General features: G+C 45.1%; 1 protein-coding gene across 3 annotated transcripts in view; it reads right to left on the bottom strand.

Moving 5' to 3' along the window:
* Positions 1-2,268: 2,268 nt before the first annotated feature.
* ASPP (Ankyrin-repeat, SH3-domain, and Proline-rich-region containing Protein) overlaps positions 2,269-27,777 on the bottom strand; it is a 78,080-nt gene continuing 52,571 nt past the window's right edge. For 2 of the 3 annotated variants that reach the window (XM_032436464.2, XM_032436463.2), the window contains 7 exons: positions 26,433-26,491; positions 7,949-8,216; positions 6,506-6,723; positions 4,189-6,434; positions 3,900-4,117; positions 3,548-3,750; positions 2,269-3,482 (listed from right to left, as the gene is read on the bottom strand). In XM_032436464.2, the coding sequence (XP_032292355.1) occupies positions 3,438-3,482; positions 3,548-3,750; positions 3,900-4,117; positions 4,189-6,434; positions 6,506-6,723; positions 7,949-8,216; positions 26,433-26,465 (3,231 nt within the window). In that variant the 5' untranslated portion in view covers positions 26,466-26,491 and the 3' untranslated portion in view covers positions 2,269-3,437. Of the gene's footprint in view, positions 3,483-3,547; positions 3,751-3,899; positions 4,118-4,188; positions 6,435-6,505; positions 6,724-7,948; positions 8,217-9,017; positions 9,607-26,432; positions 26,492-27,777 lie in introns of those variants that run through there. The other variant, XM_032436462.2, reaches the window with a different exon arrangement.

The raw sequence follows: 27,777 nt of genomic DNA, 5'->3' as shown, positions 1-27,777 counted from the left end.
ATATTAGTATAGTAAAAATGTATGCGACAGACAGAAAGAGTCATATGGAGAAAGTTTAACTAATAGAGAGGATATACTAGATTTTACTTCTTCAGCAGTTTAAGATGTTTTCGGGTTTGCAGCCAGGTGATGGGAAAGAGAGGTCTGTCCAGTCTGAGTTACGTGTGATTTTAGTATATCGCTTGATTTGCAGCTCAACAGATTCTAGTTTCAAATCAAGGTGAAGCGTCGAACCGCGCATGTATCAATCACAGTCAGGTTAATAATCGAAGGGCTTTGTTCTGGAGTGAGTTTTCGGTTCGACCTAGCAGCCATTCCCCAGATCTGGATTCTGGATTATGGCTAACGCCCAGTCGCTAAGCCACACATTTCTTCCGAATAGAGCACTCTCACTTGTTCATTGATTTGATATACCCTGCGGCCGTTAATAAGAAATATCTAATTGTGCTTAAGTACATGTGTCAAAGTCTGCAAATATAAATACTTATTATTGTATTGTGGTTATTCATTGAAATAATCAATCATATTATCTCTCATTGTCAGTTGACAGGCGTCGCATCTTTCTGGTTGAATAGTCGGGCATATTCAGCTTGTATTGTAATAGTCAATCGATTCATTTCAGGAACGTGTCTCTCTGTCACTGCGAATCAGTTAAACTTTCAGCAAATGAATTTCAACTCGACTGCCCTCTGGCGAGCGTACCTAAGTGCGCAGTTATCCAACACAAGCTCTCTTCTCTTAGTCGTATTTCTTATACTTCTTTTCGAATCGATAAAATATAAAGATATATTCATGCCATCTCTATGTTCAAATCAAACACTTAAGTTACTTATTTGCAGGGTATTCTATAGCTGTGTGTGTTTGCTTAGTCGTGATGACTTGATCAAAAACGAATTACTTAACAATCAAATGAGATTTCTGAGCACGCATGCACACATATTTTGTTTTTACTCAAGCCTGGCATATTATTTATGTATTCGAACTTGGGTTGATAACCTGTGATTAAGTATACTGTAACTCCCAGCCAACAAAAATAAATAAACGTCGATTAATCTACTGAAATAATCTCGTATCTAGAGATTTTAGAGAAAGACACGATGATGATCATGAATATATAACATTAAAATGTTCAAGCATAATTATTTCTATATTGTGTTGAATTGCTTTAAAGAGATTAGATCCCCAAAAATATATATATTTTTTAAAATTTGTGTTTGCATAGATAGCCGACGTGAGTATGTCAAAAGAACACACGACACCACGCGTTCGCCAAATAAAACTATTTATGAATTAAAATCGGGTGTAGATGTTTCGTTTTTAACTTGTGACAGTTCACAAATTGGTGTTTAAGAATAACAATTTTAATCTTTCGATATCAAAAACGACCTGTTTTTTGCGGCCTTTCTGTTTTTGTCAACAATAAAAGACGGCAGACTTTTGTGCTGTTTAAATTATTAACAAAATGCGTGCATTTTACTGCAAGCTTTTGGGCACAAAAGTCAAATAAGTTGCAAGTAAATAATATTAATTAATTAAAAAAGGGCCCTTATTGGGGCATAGCTTTGCAGATTATTTAAACACTCGTTGCGTTACAAAACGAAAATCTTTCGATATGCATGCATATTCTAGGATCCGATGTAATGAACCAGAGATATATATTTGAAATATCTGGTTAAATACGTTCCATTTTTTAAAATAATATACTTTTAGACTAGATATCGATTTACCTTTGGTCTTGGCGACCTTTCCATATCTAAAATAACAAATATTTTTGATTTACCTTTAAGAAATAAGAATTCAACTGAAATACCAAGCGTACAAAATAACTAGAAATTGTCGTCTGGCTGTCGAGCTCTGAACAAAAAGTTGGCTGAAGTACCAGGCGAACAGAAATGGTCAGCAGGCGAAAAAGAAACAGCTGATGATAAATTTCATTGCATATGCGAAGGGGCAAACTGTTAGGTTGCTGTTGAATAACATAAATATAACATCGACTGTACAGGCGGCTGTTAACAGTTGAAGTAGCTTATTTAAAAGGGGTGCATTATCTGTCTACATCTGTTGTATAAGCAGAAATATTGGCGTCATATAGGAACCTATAAGGGTATATGCTTTCTACACATATTACAATTATTCGCTTAATTTAAGTTCACCGGGAATATGCCTTTAAATTAGATGAATTCGCTAGGTATGTAAGGATACTGGATTCTCTAAGGTTTGTCAACATTTCTGAAATTCCAAACATGCCAGAAAGTTAAAATGTTAGGCGTATTCCACTAAGGGCACTCTATTTATTATTATTGCATTTAGAATGTAATTTGTTGTGTATTTGTTTTTGTATTTTTTGTATTTTGTGAATGCTAGGAATAGGTGGTAGGCATCAGGCAATTACATATAGATACATATATATATATATATAAACTAATTATTAATGTATTTATTAGGAATTGTAAATTGATAACGAAGCTGCTTTTGTTTTAGTCATAGGTAGTAAGAACTGTACAATAGACGATATTAACGATATTTAAATTATGTTTTGTTTAACTTTTTGCACTTTCGCTTTATACAACACAAAAATCACGATTTCTTGTTGTTGTTCTTGTCATGTGTCTAAAATGTGTGTAAATTAATTAATGCATGTTTTTCGAATATTTAGTAATAAAACTCGTTACTGGCAATTAACAAACTCGTTTTCCAACCACAAAGTGCACAAAGTCTATTGAAAATTTCAATTTTCATTTTCAATTTGCATCTTAAATTTGAATTTCAAATTTTAGTTTTATGCACAGAAAGTTGAAAGCAATTTGTGGCGAGTTGTTGGGCGGCTGGGGGCTTGTGTGGTGCACATGTTTTACTTAAGTTATTAGTCTAGGCCTTAATCTAAGCAGGGGGCAGGCTTAACTGAAATCCAATTTATTGTACGTGTGCAGGACGACCAAAAGCAGGACCAGGGCCAGGACCAGGACTAGGCTGTTGCCTAATTGTGGTCCGCTCATGACTGCTCTCCTTTTATAATAAATAGCTGTTGCCGCAGGCGCTGTGGCAAATGCTGCACATATTCCGATGATGGACACACGTTTGCACACTTGCAACACACACACATGACTTGTGTGTGTTTGTGTGTGTGTGTGTGTGTGTGTGTGATTGCGTCTGGTTTCCTTCTTGTGGCTTTTCAAACAAACAAAAAAGTAAACAGGAAAGAAATAACACGAGGCTGTCATAAATAATGCCAGCTCATAACTAAGACGCGCCTCCCCCTCCCTCTCCCACAACCCATCAGCATCCGCATCCGCATCCAGTTTGGGAGCGCGGAATTAGGCGCAGGAGACGCGCGGCGGCACGTGCTCAGAATCTGCTGCTCAGATATACTTGGATATATAGCGCTTCTGCACAAGTCGGCCAGCCTTGCGCTTGAGTATGGTAAAGCGTATTAACTGCTAATCGCTGAAATGCGGCGACTGCGGCGGCACGCGTGGATACAGCTGCGGAAGAAATCCTTATTAGCAGCATTCAACGGTGAAGGGAATTGCGGTTACGAATTGTTTACCCCAAGCAGATTGCGTGGCACGTAGCCCTCCTCGCCGGCTGCGTTGCGCGCCCACCACCACTCGTTCTCGGCATCGTCGCCCTTCCGCAACACGATCAGCGGCTCGTTCACGTGGAAGCTCAGCTCGTCGCTGTTCTGCGCCTCGTAGGAGAAAACGGCATAGACATCGCCGTTGTGCAGAATGCCCAGTTTCTCCTGAATGCCTGCAGGGAAAGAGGAAGGCATAGAGAGTCAGTCAGAGAGAGCGAGAGAGGAAGAGAGAGCGGGTGAGAGAAATATACATTAATTGAGAGATCAAGCCTTATTCTCGACGGGATACAACTTGAATCTATGGGAAGCGGCCTTTACTTACTGTACAGATACTCGGAGCAGCCGTCAAATCCCTCCTCGTCCTCCTCGCACTTCTCGGCGGGCGTCTCGTGATCGGACAGCGTGGAGGCAAATAGACAGGCGCCGCTCTCGACGAGAAACTTGACCATGTTTAGGTTGTTGCAGCTGGCGGCGCAGTGGAGCGGCGTCCAGCCATCCGAATCCTGGGCATTCACATCGCAGCCAAATTGCACGAGGAATCTGCAGGGATTAAAAGAAAAATAAATATATATGAGACACTGGGCACATGTTGAGGCATTTTTGAGACTCACTTGACTATGTCAAAGTGTCCCGCGCAGATAGCATTGTGAAGCGCTGTGATGCCCTCATCGTTGGCCGCGCTGGGATTGGCCACCTGCATGGCCGTCTTCTTGACCAGCTCCAGTTCGCCCTCCAGGCTGGCATCTAGCAGCAGCGCAAGCGGATCAAAGCTGACGCGCCGCCCCAGCTTGGGTTTGCTGGCGGCACGCTCCTTGAGGCTGCTGCCAATGCTGCTTTCCGCCTGGCTACCCATGCGATCCGGCTCATCCACGCTGGAGCTGCTCTGCGAGTTGCTGTTGGGCGAGTGCTGCGGCGATTCGGCTGAGCTTATGTTTGGCTCCTGCTGCATGGGACGCTGGGCTTCCTTGGCTGGCGCCTGCGCCTCCGGCTTGCGCGGCAGCTGTTGCGGTCCGGGCTTGGAGGCGCCTCCGACAACTGGCGTGCTCTTGAGTCGTGGTGGCTGCTCGAAGATGGGCTGCTTGCGTATGGTCAACGGCTTGGCCTTGATGGGCAAGTTGTCGTTGATGTTGAGCGACTGCAGTCCAAAGCTGGGCTGTGCCGCAGCTGCTGGCTGCGCCTTGCCACTTGTGCTGGCCGTGGAGCCAGTTGCGCCCGCTGCAGCTGAGCCACTGTTCTCGCTGGGCTGTTCCGTGGGCGACATTTTGCTGGGCTTGGGCGGCAGCGCGGGTCGCGGATCAGCCGTCGGCGTGACCACATTGGGCGCCACGCGATTCACCTTGGGACTGTAGTTTATCATTTTGGGTATGGCGCTGCCTCCTCCGCTCCCGCTGCTGCTGCCCATCGATGTGGGCGCCACGCTGCTGATGGGCTTGCGCGGTGGCACCACCAAATTGCCCACCTGCACCTGCAGCGGTTTGGTCGTGTTGCTGCTGCTGCTGCTGCTGCTGCTGCCCGAGGCATTCGCATTGGATACGGCAATGGCCACCGATTTGCTGACTGCGCCTAGCGGCATACTGTGCACGGTGAGCTGCTGCTGCGTATTGCGCTCCGACAGCGTCTCGCTGGTCACCGATATCTCGTTCTTCTTGGCCGGCTCCGGCGACTCCTTGACGGCGCTGGCCTGCTGGTTGAGCTTGTTGATCAGCGCCGAGGCCGAGCTGCTGCTCGAGATGCTCTTGGGTATTTTGCTGGCATTCATGGAGGCAGCGGGCGACGTGGTTGTTGCTGTTGTGCTTGTTGTTGCTGCTGCTGCTGCTGTGGCCTCTGCTGCTGCTGCTGCTGCTGCCGCTGCTGCTGCGGCTGCTGCTGCTGCCGCCGCCTCTCTATCCCGCTTTTTGGGTCCCACCTCTGCGTAGATGTGCGTAGTGCTGTCCATGGCCTCCGTTTGCGCCTGCTTGCGCAGCTCCGTCTCCGTCTTGGACTTGCCCACAGGCCCAGCTGCAGCCGCCGCTGTGAGCAGCTTCTTGGCCAGCTTGGACTCGTCGCTCTCGCTGCTGCTGCTGGCGTTTGCTGGCGCCGGCGCCGGCGCCGCAACGTTGCTGCTCGGGTAGAAGCTTTGACCCGGGGTCAGCTTCACATGGCTGTGGCTCAGATCCTGGATCAACTGATTCTGCTGATTTGTGTTGGCCGTTGCAGCCGCATGCTTCAGCATGTTGCCCGCGCTCAGGTAGCTGGCGGTCGACGTAATTGTCGACTTTTGGGGCGTGTGTATGAAGGGCTCCACGGCGGCCACATTGACGCTGCCACGCGCAATGGCACGCTCGGCGGCGCGACCTGCGGCGGCTGCTGCGGCCGCTACTGCCAGCTGATTTACCTGTTTCTGCAGCAGTTGCTGCTTTAAGGCAGCGACACCTCCATGCTTGGAGGCGGGTGCCGCGGGCTGGCGTTGCTGTTGTTGTTGCTGCTGCTGCTGCTGTTGCTGCTGTTGCTGCTGTTGGGCGGCTGCGGCAGCAGCTGTTGCTGCCAGCAACTGTGCGGATTGCACGTGCAACTGTTGCTGCTGTTGCTGTTGCTGCTGCTGTTGTTGTTGCTGTTGCTGTTGTATTTGTTGTTGCTGTTGTATTTGCTGTTTTTGCTGTTGTTGTTGCTGTTGCTGCTGCTGCTGCTGCTGTTGTTGTTGCTGCTGCTGTTGCTGTTGCTGCTGGTGATGCGTGTTGGCCTGCTTTTTGCGCTGCAGGCGCGTCTGCAATTCGTAGATACGCTGATCCACCGAGCGCAGCTCCGCCTGCCGCTGCTGCAGCGCCTCGCGTTGCATGTGCAGCCGTGCATCCTGCTGCATGGACAGCTGATTGCGATACTAAAACGACAGTTAAAGAGCAGCAAGGCTTAGTTAGCGTTCGGTGCGCACCTCCCAAATGCCCGGCTTACCATCAATTCACGTCGCAGCTTCTCGAGCTCCCGCGAGGCCTGCGGCGGCAGCGACTGGGCCGCGCCCTGGCCCGTTGCGGCCAGCAAATTGACGGGACATCGACGGTCGCGTCGCAGTTCCTCCAGTTGGCGTGTGAGGGCCTCCACCTTTGCCACAGCCAAGCTGAGCTCCTTTTCCTTTTCGCTGAAAAGCGCACGAATCGAGTCCAAGTCATTGCCTAAGCACAAAAGTTAAACGGATTAGTTGGCCACGACTCAAGGATATGACCCCACCCAGCCTCGCCTGTGACCTTCGTCCTTAATGATGTTAGTGCACTTTGAAGCTAATTGAAGATGGCTGGACACAGGTTCTCGAGGGTCCGCAGCTGCTTAGGCTGTTTAATCCTAATCACATGCCCTTTCCTCTCAGTCACCCAACAAATTGTCCCTTTTATATGCATACATTTTAATCGTTTGCATATTTCTGTTAATTCACACCTTAAAACATTCGCAGCACCTGGTCACACATGCCGATGGGCTCTCCTAAATGGATGCCTGCGCATCCGCCGGATGCTGTCTGAACTAATTATCGCCCAACAACGCGCTACTGAAACCTCATTAACATAACATCCTAGCCAGCGGGTGTGTCTATGCCTGTGTGTGTCTGTGTGTGAGTCCTGGCATAAATCGCCAATGCCGGCACAGTCAATGCCAACAACACCTTAAACTGTTTCAGGCTGAGGTGCTTGGCTAGAAGATACCCTCTGTGACTTTCTCTGCGAACTATTATCTAATATCGAGAGGAATTAAAGTAAAAGAAATTAAATACTGGGCAATCAACTTCTCCTTTCCGTTAATATCTCCAAGACCCAAATTAATGAAAAGGAATGTATTTGGTTTAGCCAGGAATCTCTTCCAAAAATCTGCGTTCGAAGACAGAGTTTTGCATTTGTAATTATTAAGAAATGCGTAAGCAAAGCGGAATAAAAGAACGATATTTATCGATTTGGAAGCGTAGATAATATAGATTGCCTTATAGCTGGCTACAAGCGTGTCTTTTGCCTTTCCATTAGTTTACACAATTCATATATACCCTTTTAATGCGTTTTGAATGGGTATAGGGTATAACAAGGCCATCAACAAGGTTAACATCTTTGGCAGGGCAGCTCAAGAGCCACCCACAGGCAATCATAAAGGACAACAAAGTGCCACACATACATAAATTAAAGTCACACACACCCACACCCGCACACACACCCGCACACACACACACACACACACACACTCGCACGCATGCTAAGGTAGCAGCACTCAACACGATTTTAACACATGTTAATCCCGCAGTCCCTGCTCAGGCGCCACGCCCACTAAACGCGCGTGTGCATGTGCGGTGCTTAACTCAATTGGACTCATCTTCACTTTGTCGCTGCCCTGCACTTGTTAGCCCCTCCCCCATATACTCACTCAGTGTTACATTGTAGGTCTTCTGCAGATCCACTTGACCCCGCAGCGCGCGCAAGCGACGCAGCTTGGACTCCTGCGCCTCGACGCGCTCCCGCAGCCGACGCAGTCGCTCGCCCTCAGCGCTGGCCACCGCGCTGCGCACCTCCTGCGATTTGAGGAAGCGCAACCGTTGCTCCTTTGTGGCCAGCAGCTGGTGCTGGCTGTCGATTTGCTGCTGCTGTCGCAGTGCCATCGCCCTCAGTTCGGCTGACGTCAGCCTGCTGGGCACCTGCATGGATGAAGGATGTGTAAGTGGGTGGGATTAGTGGATTATAGTGCTATATGTATCTGCTCATAGACATAAGTGGCTCTCTTTTCACTCTGTGTGTGTGTGTGTGTGTGTGTGCGTCCGTGTGTACAGATCGTTAGAGATTCAGCTGCAGATAAGCTGCTCCAGAGGTGTCAATGCCCCGCCCCTCCCCCATGGGCGTCAATGGCGTCAAAATGAAAATGAAATTTCCACAATTTATAAACGTTATCTGCAATCGTTACTTTCAACTCAAGTCAAGTCAAGCCAAGTCGAGCCGTGTCAACTTGTCAACATCCTCCTCCTGGTCGCAGTCGCAGTCGCAGTCGCAGTCGTGGTCACGGTCACGGCCCGTCGGCTACGTCCGATACCATAAATCAAGTTATGTTTATGTGTGTGAAAAATGAAAGCTAATTTGCTACCTTTTTATTTAGGCTCTAGTGGAAAAGCCAAACAGACAACAAAAACTGAAAATAACAAGAGACGTTCGCATAAATAGATTAAAGTTGTTTCCCTGCCCCGCGTCGACGCTTTCAGCCGATTTACAGCTACCTTATCGTACACTGAGCACAAAAGAGTGCCAAGAATGTGATTAAGATTGTTTTATAGCTGCTTTTAAAATTAAGGACAAATTTAATTAAAATTTATTCAATTGTTGCAAAATAATGAATTTTCTTTAAGAAGTAAACCAAAATGTAATATTGATGTAACCAAAGAAAAGCTCAATTATTTGCAGCTGTATGCATTTCTCTCAGTGTATTTGTTAGGCTGCACTTTACTTACGTTCAGCTTCGGTTCGGATGTCACAACTTGTGTGGGACTGTGGAAGCCGGCGGAACTGCCACTGCCACTGCCACTGCCACTGGAGCTGCTGGCGAGCGAGGCCCTGGAGGCGGGCATCATGGAGGCGGGGGGCATTTTGGGCAGATTGCCCGACACGGGCCGACACACGCAGGTTAGCATCGTGAATGGGGCTCAACTCTTTCGTTATTCGTGCTTCCGGTTTTTATTTTTTTACTCTTTCTTTTTATTATTTTTGCACAGATATTGACGTTGATTTCGTTAACGTTACGAATTTGGCTTCGCAAAACACTCGCAATACGAATAATATTCGGGATGGGGGCACCACCTTCAGTTTTTGTAATATTTGATTTTGCGCTTTTTATTTCTGATTCTTGATTCACTTTAAAATGCACTCGCACTTGTAATATTTACGTGTGTGGCATGCAGCTTATGTCCTTCGTCGTGCAACTATTTGTTTTGCATGCGTCTTGCTGCTGTTGCAAGCTGCTGCAGCAGCAGCAAATTTGTTTTTATTGTTGCAGTAAATATAACGAACGAAGCCATGACTTGAAAGCACACACCCCGCAGCCCCTCCCCCACCCCTGTAGGGAAGCGCCCGCAGTCTGCGACCAGCTGCCTTCGCAGTGTACTCGTTAATGGATTTTCAATTCAGTGCCTGATTGAAAGCATACTTTGTACCCATAGTGTGTGTGTGTGTGGGTGTGTGTGTGTAGTGTGTGTGTGCGTGTAGTGTTTGTCATGCGAGTGTTGGTTGTCATTGGCAACGGGCAGCGTCAACAGCCGTGACAACAACAGGCACTCCACGGGGCGGCAGTCAATGTCTCTCAGCACGACAGCCATAACAATTAAGACTACTCCGTCGCCGCCCAACACGACTAATAGTTACCCTGTAAGTTGCAAAAAGCAGCCGACAAACATTTTGTATACATTTAAAAACATTTCAAGCAAAGATCCCACTGCAACATACTCTGTAAGCGATGCACAAAGAAGACTGCCCTTTTTAGCCTAGTCTTAAGCTTAACTATAACAATCTTGATGCGGTCAAGTCGACTAACAGTTACCCTATAAGTGGTATACTCAACTAGACCTCTCTCTCTGTCTCGCGCCCTATTTTTGTTTTCCCTTTACCATGACGTATCAATTGCGAATGCACAAGGCAACGTGGCTGACTATAAGATACCCCTTAAAACGAAAAATCAGCCCAAAAACATTGCAGCATATGTTTAATTACACACAAAGCGTGCCTACTGCCACTCCCCTCACTCCGCTCTCCTGTGTTGTATGCGACTCCAATTTAGCTGCTGTTTTATTGGACTTGGGTCAAAACCCAACTGGCCCGCGAACGGGCATATCTCTAACAACCACTACAGTTAAGTTAACGACACCGTTGCGTGTGCATAATTACTCGCACTTGCAAAATAAGAGTGGGTCAAGCGGGGGTTAATGCAAGTCAAATAGCCAAGCGACATGCCGCTAAAAACGTGGCGCCTCACCATTAAATAAGGGAGAGAGGGCAGCTGCCACGCCCACACGCAGACACACAGACAGGCAACTAAACATTGTGCAAACAACAAAATGTCGTCATGTGTTGTTGGCAAATGGAAAATGAATGCGACAGGCGGCTAACGGGAAGTGTAGTGGGTGGGATTGGATGGGATGGGGTGGGAACGGAATAGGAACTTTAGGTTCTGCTGCCGTGCGACATGTCAGCAGCTGCTGGCTGCACAATTGGCTTCGGTCACACTGGTGCACATCCATATTGATGGGCCACACTCGAAGGGCCAACGGCAAGTTAGTTGAAAGGGGGCGAGGAACGTGGGGCAGGGCAGGGCAGGGCAGGAGGCAGCTGATCAATGGCAGCAGAAATTGCATTTCACAAGGCATTTTGCAGTTGCGAAAAGGCGCGCCACACACGTACATAGAATGTAGTCTCAATTTATGGCGCTTTTATGGCTAATATAAGGTCACATATGTGCAAAAGTCAAAGAAGCAGGGCCAGGAGCAGAAGGGAAAGAGGGAGCAGCAGGGCCAGAAGCAGCTACACAATCAGGTCGACAACATGCACAAGGTCTAAGATTGTGTTTTGTCAGATTTTGATTGATTGATTGATGCCCCTAGCAGGGTCTAGCGGCAGCCAATTTTGATTCGAATTAAGTTCCCAAAATTTCAACTGTCAACTAATAATTCCATAGAGACACACAGCCACGCCTCGTCGAACTTTAGCTTTAATCGAGAAGAAAAGGAAAACATTTCGGTTGCGCATATTTTCCAATTAACAAAGTTTGTCATAATAACTCGCTGGCATCTCGATCATGCAACAAGGAATGTGCCTCAAGCATTCCGCCAGCCATTTATGCCAATGACAGGGGGCACAAGTGCGGCTGCGGGCGGTTTCAAAACTTTAGCCAAGGAATTTCAAACATTTTCGCTGGCGCAGCACCACATAAAGTATAAAAAAAACGCAACTATTTATGTTGCACAGTGTGGCAAGGGGCAGCCCAATGGGGTAGGGCAGCAATAGCGATAGAGCAGCAAGGGGTAGGTGCTGCTAGGGGTAGCATTTGGTCTGGGGTGTGGCACAGCCAATATAATTGTACATTGAAAGACGTCCACAGTGCCTTTGGCATTTGCTGTCGTCATTGCCATTGTGTGGTTGTTGCTGCAAGTTGCTGTTGCTGTTGCTGTTGTTGCTGTTGCAAGTTGCTGTTGCTGCTGCTGAGCTGCTGCTGTTGAGCAACAAGCATTTTATTGATTTTAGCCCTTTTAGCAGCACCCCCTGAGGGCTGCCTAGTTTCTGGCAGCGAGACAGTGGCCAACAGCAGCAGAGTGTGGGTAGAGTTGGCCAGTTGTTGCTGTTGCCTGTGGAAGAGGAGTGGGAGTAGGGGAAGGGAGGGGCTTTAGTGCCCGACCTCAGGGCAGACATCGCGTGCGCGCACGTTTATTGCTAATTTTTTGTACTTTTCCTGCGCGCGTTTTTTTGTCGTTTCTATCGTTTCTGGTTTTTGCCTTTCATTCCCATACCCTCACGTTGAGTATTTACATTTTTTGTTTATGAACAAACAAAAAAAAGTAGCAAAAAAGGGGTAACTATGGGTTACAAACTAAAAGTAGGTGTTGCAGCAGGGTTCGAAATCTAACAAATTGGAAAAATGTGTTTAATTTCAAACAGAAACTGTTTATGATCAAAAGGCGAGGCAAAACGTTAAAGTCCAATACTCGAATACTTAAAAAATCCCAAATATAGTTGGGTTTCTTAGGCATTTCAACAAGGAATAATCGGACCCACATTTAAACCTAATAGGCAATAGGGCACAGGGCGAGTTGTGAACGGGTTAATGTACAAGAAGTATTCTCTTCAAATAGCTACCATATGGAATCTTTACACTTCGAAAGAGTATGCTTATTTCGTTGTGCAGCTGTTGTTTGTTTTTTATTCTACTCGAAATGTCGCGCTGTTAAGTTTCTCAAAGTTGCTGACGCTGTGTCCTGCTGTCACGTCCTTGCTGCACATTTTGAAATCGATTACAAACGGGATATGCACTGCGGAAGTGTGTTTCATGAGAGAGAGAGAGAGAGAGAGAGAGAGACGGAGATAGGGAGAGGGGAGATAGAGACAGAGGGCAGACAGCAGAAATCAACTGAGGCGATTAGCTAACTACGGCTGGGCAGGAAGCGAGCGACCTGCTGTTGCCCCGTTGCAGTTGCAGTTGCAGGTGTGGCTGCATCCCCGGGGCAAGCTGGGGTTGAATGCAGTCCCGGAGGGCGCTTTGAAGTTTAATCAATTTGCATGGGATCGAAGATCTGACATCGACATCGAGCATAGCCGCAACTTGAGCAATTTGTGGGCCGAGCCTGAGCAAATGTCATCCATGTGGTGGCTGACACCTGGTGGCTAGCTGCCGGTCGCTGGCGGTGCCACAGCAATGCGACACGCTGCGTTACAGTTCAGTTGTTTTGTGGGTCGCACACACACGTTCGCAGTAGAATGCGTTTGCCAGCATCCTACTCCAACTTGCATGCCCTGCCTCCACTTCCTCTACCACTTCTTATCCTGTGCAGAAACGGCTTGTTCCGAGTGGTTTCAGCGCTGAGTGGCTTTTGCTGTGTACAACTTTTGCACACTCATGTATTGTATGGGTTATGTGTGCTGGCTGCCTGAGCGGTTGAGCGGTTGGGTGGTTGGGTGGTTGGGTGGTGCGCCTAGTTGTTGGAGCTTCAGCTGTCGCTCACGCGAAACGTCTCGCCTTTGGGGTTAGCTTCAAATGCTCGATGCTTTGTTGATGTCCGGAGCATTGGCAAAAGGTAGGAAATAAAGTGGGCGCAAACTGCGTCTGCGGTTGCGGTTTGGTTTGTTCGATGGTTTCGGTTTTGGTTTCGGTTTGGGGTTCGGTTTGGGGTTCGGTTTGGGTTCGCATTTGTGTTTGGGAGCCAGGACGCGTCGTAATTTCACAGAGCGTCATTCAGGCCAGTGTCGGCGCTTTCCATTGACGTTTCTTTCTTTGCCGCCCCGTTTTTATTTGCCTTTTTTTCCAGTTTTTGCTTTGGGGTCAGCCGCCTGACGATTTCGTGCCAAACGCTTAACACTCCACAAAGTTGCGAGTTGAAGCAATTTTACGCAAGAGTAATTAAAGCGCAGCGATTGTGGGCTGCGCGGGGCTCGCACAGCCGGGAGGGGTAGGCAGTTGTTGGTTTCACGTGAGCGGTGCCAGGTCAGCGCGTTTGCTTATTTGGTGGTGGCCTGGCGCCTGGCAAGCGAATTAAAACGCCCCAGCCTCAAGGTCGCACAATTGATTTCGAAACGGCAATTAAAGCAGCAAATGAAATGCTCTCCTCGCGGAAAATGTACGCTTCAGCTGAGCCACAGCTCAATACAAATGATGATGACACGGTTTTCAAATCGACTTATTGATTAAAGCAGCTATTACTGCAAGTAATTGAAAGAGCGCCAGTTCTCATGGATACTTTATGCCTGAGCTTCAACTTAGCAGAGTTGCGAGCAACGCTTAAGAGCTTTAGTTAACTGAAGATGCTGTTTAAAGTTTAGTATAAGCTTCTATTATTAATAAAATTATTGAGAAATCATTCTGCTCGCATTTTAAAAAAGTTAAGACATCTTGATAGTCTCTTTTCGGAACTGAATAGTATGGTAATAAGGTATACATGTCATAATTATCATAAGCCCAAAATAATCCCACTTTAAAATGTTGCAAATAAATGAAATGCAGTTCTTATTCCCTAAACGAATTACATGCACAAAAAGTCCCAAAATCTATTTGAATGCATGTAAATATAAATTTTTGTAATTTTATGCAAACGATTTACGTTAATTAAGTGAGCCAAAATGATGAACACACGCACGGTTTTACAAGTTGTTATTTTTGTTTGACAATTTAATTGTTCAGCTATTTTTAATTATAAATTTGAAAATTTAATTTAATGCTTTATTGAATTGCTGCGCTGCAGTTGCCAGCAAAACACGTAATTGTTGTTGTTAAATAATTGACGTAAAAATAATAAACAAATTAAAGCTGAAAATTTACACGGTCGTCAACTCGCACAAGCGAGCAATTGGATTGAATATGAGCACGAAATCCGTAATACGAAATAAGTAAAAAATCAACGTGAAATTGATGCAGCTGTCCGCCTGCTGCTGTTGTTTTTTATTCTTTTTTGATGTTGTTTTTTTTTTTGTTTTTTTTTTTTTATGCAGTTGCGTGGGGCGTATGCGCATTAAAAATTGATACGTATGGTTTTTATTTTCGTCGGACACTGATTATTTACGCGCACACAAAAGCCAAGTTGGCCACAAGGCCAGCCCAGGCCCGGAAAGGCCACGCCAGAACGCCACCGGACGGAGCTCGGATCAGATCCCGGCTCGGACAATGGCTGGCAATTATTCAAAACATGAGAAGTGGCAAACAAGTTTGCCGCTTTTTTCTTTGGCACTGATTCCTCTCAAATAATAGTTGCGATTTACGGCGAAAGTGTGCGCTATTAGCCTGCATATTTCAGTTGCTAACTTTACTGGCTGCCACACCCCCTTAGCGTAGGCCGTGCCGTTTTTCGGTTTCAGCCAAATGACTATTCAAACTTTCAACTGTTGTAATTATTATAAATAAATGAAGGGCAATTTGGTAGGCAGTGAGGGCCATTTGGCTTGGCAAAGGCAGAGACACACGGCTTAGGGCAGGGCCTTCCCTTACAGGTTATTGCCTTGGCATGTCCTTCGGCGCGGCGCTGCGTTGCTTGCTGTAAATCTGTCTAACTGACTACCTATTTGTCGATACCCTCTAATCAGAAGCTGGTGCCAGTGGGTATTATGATTGCTTGCCTCATAAATTTGCTATCACGCATTTCATGTTATATATAGTATATATTCCACCTGCAACAGTGGTAAATTGGCGGAAAACATTATTAGTTACTGGTAAAAATGCATACATACATACATGCAGCCAAACAGCCACACACACACAAACACACACACACACACACGCGCACACACACACACATACCTACTACGCCTCCTGCTCCGCCCCCTTGATGCTCCTCCTCCTGGTCGTCCGGCTACTCAGCGTCCAGCGGTGCAGGCCTTACTTAAATTTTTGAGAATCGAGGAGGAGGGCAGCTTCGAAAAATACGTTTTTATTATTTAAATTTGCCGCGCAACAAGTCAAGTTGGTCTGCTATTTGTATTTGATTCTACAATATACATACATACATACATATATACATACATACACACATAAACAAATATACACATTCATAATTCAATTTTTCATTATTTTATTCATTCATTTATACATGCATGCATATATATACACATGCAGACAACCACACATACATACATACATACATACACACAAACATACATACATATATACAAAATCAAGCTGGTAACATTATTCTTGTATATAATAAAATAACAATGTAAGAAGAATATTCAATTCTAGTCACAAACAGCGTAAGAGATATTTCGCACTTTCTCTACTACCTTTTTGTCACTTTCAATTTTAATCTACTTATCAACAAATGTCCTAGCTTTAGCCTGCTTAATATTTATGTGCATGTAGGCACTTGTCTCAGAGCACAGGGCAGCTGCTAGTCGAGCTTACTTGCTTGAAGCATTTCTTGTTTATTATTAACGCGACGAACGCCCACATTTGTACAGTTGTTCATTTGCAGCTCTGTGCCAGCATTTGGTAATAGAAATAGAAACCAGAATCGAGAAACGAGAACCGAAAACCGAAAACCGAAAACATGAACCCGCCCCAAATCAGCATGACATGAACCGAAATTAGACGAGGACCTCAGACCGAGAGACACAAATATATGACAGCTCTCTCCATATGACAATTATTTAAATGTCCAGGCTCGGGCTCATATATTTTTCTTGTACGTGTCCCATTGCCGCTGGGTCGATACCAAATGGTAATTGTTATACACACATAGTGTTTAAATCGGGCACATGGCCTGATTTAAGGCGACATAAATTATGCAAAAATGCCATTTAAATAATTTAAATGTGCAGCTTTTAAATAGATATATATGGTATATATGCCGCTTTCCCCCATGTGTGTGTGTGTGCGCAATGCACACTTGGCGAGCATTATATCTGTGTCTGCATAAGACAATTTAGATATGCTCAGATAAATCAGTTTCAAACTGCTTTCGGGCACAATTCACAAGCGCCGCATTCTTGGACAAACAAAAATTCTTATCGCAAAGCTAGTTTGAATTGCACTCTGATGAGTTTGCATTGAATTAGTCAGTTCCGCAATTCGTTTTGGCCAAAAACTATGACTGTCAAGTATTTCCGCAGTGCACAGAGCAGCAGGCAAAGGCAGATAATAAAAGTTGACCAAAGCATAATCTCTGCTATTTTCACTGCAATTTTCCATTTCAATTTCTATTTCAATTTTTCATTTGAATTTCCATTCGCATTACCATAACCATTTTTGGCCAACTTGTGCTCTTGGGCTAAATAATAATAAAATACGAACTGTCTCGGCCATCAGGGACAGCAGAGCCATCAGCAGAGCCATCAGCATTGCGCCCTGAGTGTTGTCTGCGGCAGGCATTGAACATTTATTAACTTGACCTTGACTGGCACTCCTTCGTCTCCATCCATTCAGATGCCGAGCTAGGGTATACTGCTCTCCATTTGATTGTTGCATTTACCACGCAGTCAACTGCTAATTACACACTTGGCCACAATCTGTCCAATAGACAGTAAATCTTTCTGCAATGTGTGAGCAATCAAATGAACAAAGCGTTTGATATTTCAGTAGCCAAACTTGAGATACCCTTTAAAGCAGGTTACAGAGAATGGAAAGTAGTAAGAGAGAGAGAGTTGGGTATTCTGCCATACATTCTCTTTAGTTCTATTATGTTTAACATTTTCATGTAGTTGAATCATTTACTAGTATTTAACAGAATGTAACCTTACATAAAGATGTTAGTTTAACTAATGAATATTCTTTTAAAGCTGGCATAATGTACAACTGTTTATGTTAATTTTCTTGAATATCAGTGTAAAAGACCATTAAGTTAATTTTTACATAATATAAATGAACTGAGCTTGTTATGTTAAATGTAATGTTCTTCTTAGTCATGATTATTATTTTTAGCAGGAATTCTATGCAATCTCTAATTCACTTCCTCTTAACAGACACTGAAGTTCATCTGTTAACTGGATTTCCTAAGAACTTTAAACGATTTTCAATTGCGTCTAAATGAAACTAACGACGCACCCATTGAAAAGTTTGGCATGTAAATCGCTTTGTAGCACAAACACGTCTGCTTAATATACCCTCTGCGAAAGCTGTGTGTGTGTGTGTGTGTGTGTGGGAGTGTACAGGATACATTAAGTAGAAGCCAACAGCCACAATAACAGCTCAAATGTTTAGCCTGCTGCTTGATTAAAACAACATTTACGCAACAATCCAAAGAACAATGAACAGAACAAAACCAAAACCAGGCAAACAGCTGCAGGGCAACAAAAGCAAGAGTAGGAGAGTTGAGGAAATAGAGAGAGAGAGAGAGAGAGAGAGAGAGAAAGGGAGGCAGTGATAGACGCAGAGTTTGGGGCAAGCATGCGAATCCGCACGGATTCATTCATTGAGCCGCCCACTTCCAAACATCAATTGAACTCTTTTGTGCAGCTCCAGGCAATAACAATAACAACAAGAACAACAGCTACAATAACAAATACCAGCAGCAGCAGCAGCAACAACAACTGGCAACGGCATTTATTGTATGTAATTCGAAATCAATCAATATCACGCATACGCCATGTCTGCTTACAAAATCAAACGCTTACCCTACTCCCTCTCTCACTCCCTGTCTCTCGCGTACTCTGGCCTGCTGTCTCTTTCTATCATCTGCTTAGCGCCTATTTAATTAAGTTAATGTAGTTAAATCTGCTTAAGCAAATATTTTCAGCTGCTCTGCTGCGGCCATTCAACACAATGTAGGGAGATAAAACGCCGCCTGAAGCTCGGAGCAGCGATCCCCTGCGCTCCTCCGTGTACCCTGCCCTCCAACTGTTGGCTGCTGCGGCTCCCAGAAGTAAACCAAGTCAAAAGGCGCACACAAAAGGCATTCATTACATAGACAACACGGACCAAGGCGAACTTTTTTTCCTTCGACGACGACGACAGATTTGCGACATGAAGCTGTGGACGCTGTGGAGCTGTAGATGAAACTGGCCTCTACAAGCTGGGAGCTGAACCAAGCCAAGCGTCATTAATATTAAGTAATCGTGAAGGATGCTCTCTCTCTCTCTCTCTATCTGGTGTGTAATATGCTAGGCGGGGCTGGTGCTATCGGCTAACTGGTGCTAACCTGTGCACTGAAGTTCATGAACCCGGCTAACGCCCATTGCCCGCTACGAAATGCCCAATGCCAAGTGACCATGAACATTGCCAAGTGACCATGAGTGACCAAAAGTGTCTGCCCACTGGTCGTAAATTCACTTGGCACACACACACGCACACTCACACGCACTCACGCACACTCAGTCGCAGCCAAAAGAAACAACAGTTATGATGCGACCATTTTGGCCCACTCGGAATGCCACACAATGGACAGATTAGTGAAGTGCTAAGAGTTCAAATGTGTTTAGGACCGAATGGACCCAAAGCAACGGCAACAGCCTTGAGCAGCTGATCCTAATGCCATGTGGCAGGGGTTCAGCGTTGAGCGACTTGTAATTGCGACTTCTTAAGTGTTTAAAAGGTGCTTGAGTGCATTGAATGTCAGCCAAAAAAAAAAAAAAAACAGTCGATTATTGTGTTATCGAGGGCAAAGTCATCTAAATTGGTAATCGATAAGTTTTATGTGAAGAAAAAGCTTGTTGGTATACAGACTTTTGGCTTTACTTATGGGTTTGTTGAAGGTTTTGAATTATTTGAATAAATTAAAATATATCGATAATATATCGATTCTCAGTTCAATGTTCACTTATTAAAATTTAGATGAACAATGAATGGTTGTGTGGAATACCATTATAACAACTGGCTTAGTTAGTAAAATTAAGAATTTATTTCCAAACAAGAGCATTTTTTGTGTTGAATACCTTCAATTATGATAACAGGAAATCTTTGCTGGCATTTGTTGGCGTGGAATACCCTTAATAATGTTAATATTTGGATGTACGACTATAAAAAAATAAATTGGTATTGAAATGTTTTTGAAAAACTTGCAGTTTCATGTGCGGAGCACCCTTAATATCGCTTATAATTGAAAAAAACAAATATTAAAAATGCAAATCGACAATCAAATTAATAAATGCTGATAATCTTGTTTGGATCGCCTCATATTAGATATAATACTGAGCTTCTGCTTTCTGGGTCCGACACCTAAATGCATTTTCTTGGTCCTTGTGGAAATTATGTAATTAACTGGCTACCTTAAAACTTTTTTCATTACGAGGCTTTTCGGGCTGCTGCTGTAAAATGGAAAATGGTTAAAATTTATGAGCCACAGATACGAGAATATTGTGTACATAAATATATACATATATATGTAAGGATTCGTTTTGCCAGCTCCTTGGGGCAAACACACGCACACGAAGGGAGAGCATATGAATCTTGTGGAGTGGCGTTTAACGCAATTTCAGGCAGATGCTTGTGTTTTTTTTAATTTGAGTTAACTTGCCTTAACCGAAAATTCAAATGGAATGAACAACGTGTCCACTTGGCCACTTAGCGGGGAACGGGGCATTGCGTCCGATATATACTGGCATTCCTTCAGTTTCTGTTGGAAAATTGCACATTAAGCTTAATTAAGAAATTCATTGGCGTGTCCTGAATGTGGATGTGATGTACTGTTGCTAATGGCCAACATTTAAAGCTGGCCAAGAGCTGTAGACTGCAAACTGTGAACTGTGAACTGTGTAAATCGTAAAAGGACACCAAGTTGCCCAATGTGAGCAAGAGAGCAGGCACTACGAAAACAGAGAGCGAGAGAGAGAAATGGCAACAATTTTTGAAATAGTTTTCCCACTTTTGATTGCCTGCGGTGCCTGCCCCAACAACAATTGCACGAATGCAAATAAAACTTGCGGCTGCTTTGGGGTAAACTTGGGGCTACCTGGCCAGCAAGAGGGAGAGGGGGAGGGGGGCCCATGGCTGCCCACTGGCACGCAGGACATGAACGTCGCACACTTAACAAATTAAAATGCCGCAACTTTCTGCAAGGCAGGCGCCTCTCTGATGCCGCTGATGCACTCAAGTGGGCGTAAAAAGCAGACGCTGCAAATGGCCAGGTGAGTGCGTATTATCCTGCCGGCTGTTCCCGCTGCTGGCATTAGAACTTATGTGGGCTCTCAGTTTGCTAAACAAAAAGCGACGACAAAAACTTAATTCATGCAGCTGCTGCAGCGATGCAGAAGCCGGCCAGGCGGGTCGGTTGGCTGGCGGAGGTCAACAAATGACCTTATCTCAGATCCCCGCATCGCTTTAAACAAAAGGCAGCTAACGTACAGAAGCTAGTGGCCGCCTCCAGATCCGCCCCTAGCTGGTTGTCTGTAATGCGAGCCAAAAGTTGTTGCCAGGTTTTTGCTAGACCACGGGGCGTATGAGCACTAAATAAGTGCGAGCCAAGCGCCGTGTATCTGTGGCGAAACTGCACTGAAAATTCCGCTCATTAAGCCGTAATTCAGGCCAAACGCAAGGGGAGTGGGCGGGGCACGGTGGAGCTCTTCTATGATTGCAATGAGAGCGCGACACTTAAAAAGTCGGCAACAAATCTGTGCAAATTGCAGCGACTCATAGGCAGTTGGTACGCTTGGGTGGTAGCTGGGATGGGGATGGAGATGGGGTGGACCGAGTGGCGACGTGTGACAATATTGATTTAAATGTCATAAACACCCAAAAGTAGCACGCTCACACACACACACACACACGCATTGGGCAAGTGGCGCATCCGTAAGATACTTTGAATGTTTTCAGAGATACACGAAGCGGAAGCCAAGTCAAGAAGGTGAATAAAAACAAACAGGCCGGCACGTTGTCAACAAGGTGTGCAAGTGTGTGACACTGTGTGTGTGTGTGTGTGTGTGTATGTGTGTCTGGGGCACACTAATGTGTGTAATATGCCACACACGTATCCAACTATTAACCAAAATGGAGCGACACACAAATGACAGCGCACATTTGTGGGCTGACCGAAACCTAAACCAAAACCGAGGAGACGCAGCTCAGACTCGATTCGATGCGAACTCAGGGATCGTAAATATCAGCCCAAAGAAAGAAGAGCAACAGCCAAAAAAAAGCTACAGCAACAACAACAGCAGCAACAACAACAATAACAACAGCTACTGAGCTTCCTTGTCATTTGTAACAGATGCGGGCGCCCGGCCACAATTGACTACACATTTTGGCCTGGGTCGGGGAAGGGGGGACGAGCATGGGGGCATGGCTTGATGTTCAGTGCCTGGTAATTGGGCGCCACGCAGAGCGAGTGCTGTGATATTACAAAGATATCTACAGTTATATATGTACATGTATTTATTTTATATGTAAAAGGCCTGCTGGCGGTCGCTTTGTCACTCGGTCGCGCCCCCCTTTCGAGTGCGCCGCCCGTAATTGCGAGCAAAGATAAGCGCTTTATTACCGATTCACTGGCTTTTATCGCATTTTAATAACTCACAAAATGCGGCCACGAATTTAACGTCACGTTCGCGTTTCCGTTACGTTACACGTTGCGTTTCATTACGTTACGTAGCGCCGTTACGTTGCGATGCGTTGCGCTGCCTTGCGCGCTGCGTCCCTATGCGAACTGTCGTCGGCGCAAGCCAATGCACAACTGAAACTGAAACCGAAAGCGAAAATAGCGGTAAAAGCAGAAAACAGAACTGAACGCGTCGGCGACTGCTGCTGCTTTAAACGCTTTCCCTTTGGCCCAATGGCTGCCAGCCGAGCCGCAGACGCAGCCGAACACAGCGCACGAAGCGCGGCCAGAGCCGAAGTGCCGAAGCCGAACGACTGCAGCTGTTCACCAACACACGCAGCTGGTGTAAGGGGTTTCTCGGCAAAGAGCGGGGGTGGGGCGTGCTGGTTGGTTCTTGCTCACTTGCATTGCCAAATGCTTAGGATACGGCAAGGCGCGGAAGTGCGTGCGCCAACAGCAGAGCACAGTGGTACGCGATGATTGTTATTGGAACAAAGAACAAAGATTATGAAATTAGTTGCAAACAGTATACAAATTTGACAACAAAACAAGATATGCCAAAAAATAGAATGTAAGGTATTTAGAGGAAATTGATAAGAAATTGCAAATATTCCATAATAATAATGCACTCATTTAGTAAATGTGAGTGTAGACCTAAATCTTAGTAACAATTTGAATAAATATAAGTAAGTCTCTAAATGTGTGGTATGTAAGCAAAGGGTAGCTCTTAGTCGGTCCTTGCAAGCCCATTCCCTGCTGCTAACTGCTACGCAGCTGCATCGGCAGTTATTCTTCGTAATCCAATCAAGTCCACTAGCGCATATCCTTACTTAAGTTATGCAAATTGAACAGCAAATAGCTGAAGCTACCACTGTTGCTTTTTTTTTTATTTTTATTTAAGCCTTTTTTTTTCATTTATTTTAATTGGGTTTCACTGTGCCTGTGCTGTCGTTTAGTTTAGTTGCGCAAATTAGCCGCCTGCCTCGGCCGTTTGTCATTTTTGCAGCACAACTGCTAAGCTTTCGCTGTGTGTGCGTGTGTCTGTGACTCTCTCTGTGTGTGTGTGTGTGTTAGTACCGTTATAAACTCCGAATGCAAGTGGCTGCTGCTTGAGCCTTCTGCTGCCAGTTTGTTGCAGCAAATCATTGCCGACTTTTGTGCGCAAATATTTACGACAAAGTCAACCAACGACTGCTGAGAGGCAGCTGCTGCTGCCGCTGCCGCTGCTGCTGCTGGTGCTGCGTGGGCGTCCCGAGGCCGCATCAGTGGCAAAGACAAAGGCATGCGTCTAGCAGCAGCGACAACAACCTGTCACAGCGACACAGGCGCAACACACAACACAATGCGACATTAGCTTGTCGTGGGGTCAACAGAGACGCAGAGACTCTGGCAACAACTACCCCTTCTGCCGCCACCCATGGCCTCTAAACAAAAGACAAACTTGTTCAGAACGCGATTCTTTTTTGCTCCATGCTGTTTGGGGACCTGCTGCCAATGCCACGGGGTGTACTCAGTGTGTGTGTGTGGATATGTGCGTGCTTCTGTGTGTGTGTGTGTGTGTGTTGTACATATGTCTTTTTGCAAATTAATTTATAAACACAATTGACATTGAGCTAAAATGTAAATATGCCGTTGAGAATGGCTGCCTTGCATTAAAATTTCAAGCGACCTCTCAGTCACATCTGCATGCCAGCAATTGCTATGCCATGCCACGCGAGCATGTGTGAGTGTGTGTGCGTGACCCCATAACTGTAGATGTATCTGTTACTATGTATGCCCTTATGTGTATGCGGTTATGTTTGTCTTTCGCCATGCTTTGGCATTTATTTGGCCAACAGCACAATGGGGCACAGCACGCAAGCTGATGTTGCACTTAAGGAAATAAGCCATATGCCCCACAACCATGCCCCCTTACAGCAAGCAGCGCCCACTCATCTACGGAAATTGAAGCTGTAGACTATATGTTACCAGCATGCTTAGCACTGCTTAGTTCGCTTCGCATCGGGCAGACAGACAGACAGACAGACAGCTGAAATGTCAAATCGTTTTTCGAGGTGGCTGCAACACGTTGCGTATGCGTAACAAATGCCAAAACAGTTGCTGACTAATTTGAAAGTTTTGCGTTTGGAGACAGTTAGTGCCACTGACTGCTAGTAGCTGGGCAGTTGCATGCTGCATGAGTTGCAATTAGAGAGCTGTCAGAAATTGTATGCCAAACCTGAAGCGTTAAGCTTACGTGTTTCATTGTCATTAAGAAATTCTATACGCCTGCGTCTATGGCTCTTCGTATAAGTCTCCTTAATTAACGTGCCGTTGTGGGGGGGTGCTCAAGTTGAGCAGCTCTCTGTCTCTGCAGTTTAATTAATAACAAATTGAGTTTTCGACCAAGAACTTTTAATTAATTTAGTTATACACTTAACAAAGTGGTTGGCATACAAATATTTTTACGGGTTTTTAGCTAAAAGCTTTCATAATTTGTGGTTTGCCAGATTGAAGTCAGGTATTTCGTGTCAACACAATTTGCTAATGAACAAACCTGTTGAGAAATAAAAGTGCACAGATACGGCGCATATAGGAAGCAAAGTCTTTAGTTCGGCATGAATAAAAAATAGTTAAAGTAAAAATGTTTAGAGAGAAAATTACAAAATTGCAATTTTAATAGCATACTAATGCAATGTGCACAATCAAATTTAATAAACGTTCAATCAAAATATTATCATATTAATTTCACAATAGAAATTTAAAATTTAATCAAAATATTTTCAAAGTAGTTTCTCCACTTCACTTGGCCCAATTTCCCAGCATCTTTGCCAAGCACAAGCTCGAGTTGCCCGCAAAAGTATGCAGCATTTATGTACATAAAAAAAGAAATCAATTTGATAATCCCAAAGCGCTTTATATAATATAGTGGCATGTTGTATGCCATTAAGTAGACTGGGCCAAAAGCCAAAAACGGACTGCTAGCAAAACATAATCGTAAAATTTCACTGTAATCCCGCCAAGGAATTTCGGTCGGCAACTTTTGCTTACTAGCTAAACGGTTATTAACTTTCGTATGTGTCGCCGTCTCCGCTGCCACTGCCACTGCCACTGCCACTGCCACTGCCCCTGCCACATGCAACGTTCCACGCCCGACACAACTTTGCCCACACTGCTGCAAACCACTGTAACAACAACAACAGCAGCAGCAACAATGACAGGCAACTTTATTACTAAATACAGTCATATAAATTCGTATGTTTACACCACGAAACGTGACGCAGATGGAGGCGCTTGTTGTGTGGATGCCAGTGGTTGTCCGTGGCCGACAGCGTGGAGTTTTGGGGTTTGAGGTGGTGCTGGGCATATCGCTTGTTTTGGCAGCAACGGCAGCAACAAAACAACCTGTCGTTGACTTTCAAACTGATTTGCAATTTTATAAAAGAACTTGTTGAGCAGCTGAGGAGCAGCTCGAGGATTAACATGCACAGGCATGCAACACAAGCATCTACTTCAGGTGTGTGTGTTAGTGTGTGTGTGTGTGTGTGTTAGTGTGTGTGTTTGCGGGCTTGTGGTGCTCATCATCGTCAGCAGCCCAAGCCGCAAAATATGCCGACTGCCACAAGTTCTCGTTGGAGAAGGGAGTTGTTTGGCTGTATGCCACAAGGTTTTAGTGTCCTGTGCGTGTATGTGTGTGTTTGTGTCCCTTGTGTGTGCGTCCTTTTGTCTGTGTCGCGCTCTTTTTGACCTTTTGCGTTAAGCAAAAATTGTAAAACTCATTTACATAACAATTACCCAAACGTTGCGAACCTTTTGCCAAACTGACATCCAAAACAAACTGCGGCTTGGCTTAGTTTCAACTGCCAATCGCAGGCCGACCCCCTCATCCCCCGCCCCCACCCACCCTTCTGTTTGCTGTAGACGTCACATGTTGCGTTTTTGAAATTTGGTAACCCTTTTATGCTAGGCTGGCGCCACCTGGCGGCATCATCGCACACAGTACCATTCTAGTTAGATTGCTTTTCCAGCCCTCATCCCACATTCCTCATGCCCCTCGCTGGCCCAGCACATTTTGTCAGTTGCATTCGTTTGACTTTCCTCAACAAATGTCACGCCGCTTAATGTCCTTTATATTTTTTTTCTGTATGTTTTTCTGTGGCAAACCCCATTTGGGTTTCTGTCTGTCTGTCTGTCTGTCTGTGTGGCGCACTTTAGTTGATATATGAACTGCATGGCACTTACAATTTCATCCAAAGTGTTCGCCGGCTCCTTCATACCATGACGTTAGAGATTCAGCCAATCTGCAAATGACAAAAAACGAAATAAGCAAAGAGCCAAATAAGCACAAGCAAAGCAAACAAGTAAAAAAAATGTAACTTCGGCCTGCCGAAGCGGAAATACCCTTGCTGGGAAGGGAGCGGATTAATACTCTTAGAGGATTTCCTTTCCCTAGAACAACTAAACCATATTCTTAAATTTAATAATTTTTATCTAATACGATGTAAGACTTGGATAAGAATTACATTCGTTTTGCACTTTAATGAGGCTTTCGGAAAAGCGTTGCATGTTTCCTTTACATATTATCATACCCTGTGCTAGGGTATAGCGAACAAACAAACAATCATTGGATATATGAGACGGTTGACAGCACAGGTTTCACTGTATCCGTGCACGTGTGTGTGTTTGTGTTTGCTTTGCAAATATATTTAGCGAAGCAACACAATTTAAATTTGTATTTCCATTTGGCCCGCTTGCTATTGTCTGCTGCGAGGGTATGTGTGTGTGTGTGTGTGTGTGTGTCTGGTTGCTAACAATGCAAAAAAGAACACACACACACATATACTCATGCACACATGTGGCCGAACTGCCTTATCAATTTCAAGCACTTGCCGCATTAAAAAACGACAGCCTCTCTCTCTTTCTCTCTCTCTTGCTCTTTCTCTCTCTCTCTCTCTCTCCTCTATCTAACGCACTCTTTAGTTGACTTATTTAGCTGTAGCCGCATGAAAAAAGTTCCTTATTAAAATGTTTGCCCAAGTCCTTCGTCATTTGCATTTCACTTACTGTCCTTGTTTCTGTTCGTGGCCCACCCTTTGCCAGTCAACCCCCCCCCCCCCCCCTACCCACCACCCGCTCAAGGCTCACCGTTCCCCTGGTGCTAGACAAGGTTTATTTTTTTGAAATTGATTGCCACATAAATTTCATGTAATCTAATAAAATTTGAATTGTCGTTGTCGTAAATGTCACACACACACACACACACACACACACACACACACACTCACATGCATATATCCTTACACAATTGCAGGTCCAGGGTCCTCGTCATCAAGGACACACTTATACACTCACTCATACACACACACACACACACACACACACGCACGCACAGAGTGACTGAGCAGTGCCACGCCCACTTGGCGCAGTTCGCCCACTTGACGCTTGCTCTTGAAATGCTGATGAAATTTCAACTTTGAACGAGCGATAAGCTAATCAAATTAATTCAACTTAAAACTTGGCAAGCGAATTTGCAACAAATTAATGTTATTTCATGGCTTCTTAAACTTGACACTGCGGTCCTCAGTCC

The sequence above is a fragment of the Drosophila virilis genome, chromosome 5 (genome assembly GCF_030788295.1).
Source record: "Drosophila virilis strain 15010-1051.87 chromosome 5, Dvir_AGI_RSII-ME, whole genome shotgun sequence".
NCBI classification, from domain to species: domain Eukaryota; kingdom Metazoa; phylum Arthropoda; class Insecta; order Diptera; family Drosophilidae; genus Drosophila; species Drosophila virilis.
The sequence above is the reverse complement of the archived record's forward strand: the minus strand, read 5'-3'. Positions and strand labels throughout refer to the sequence as shown.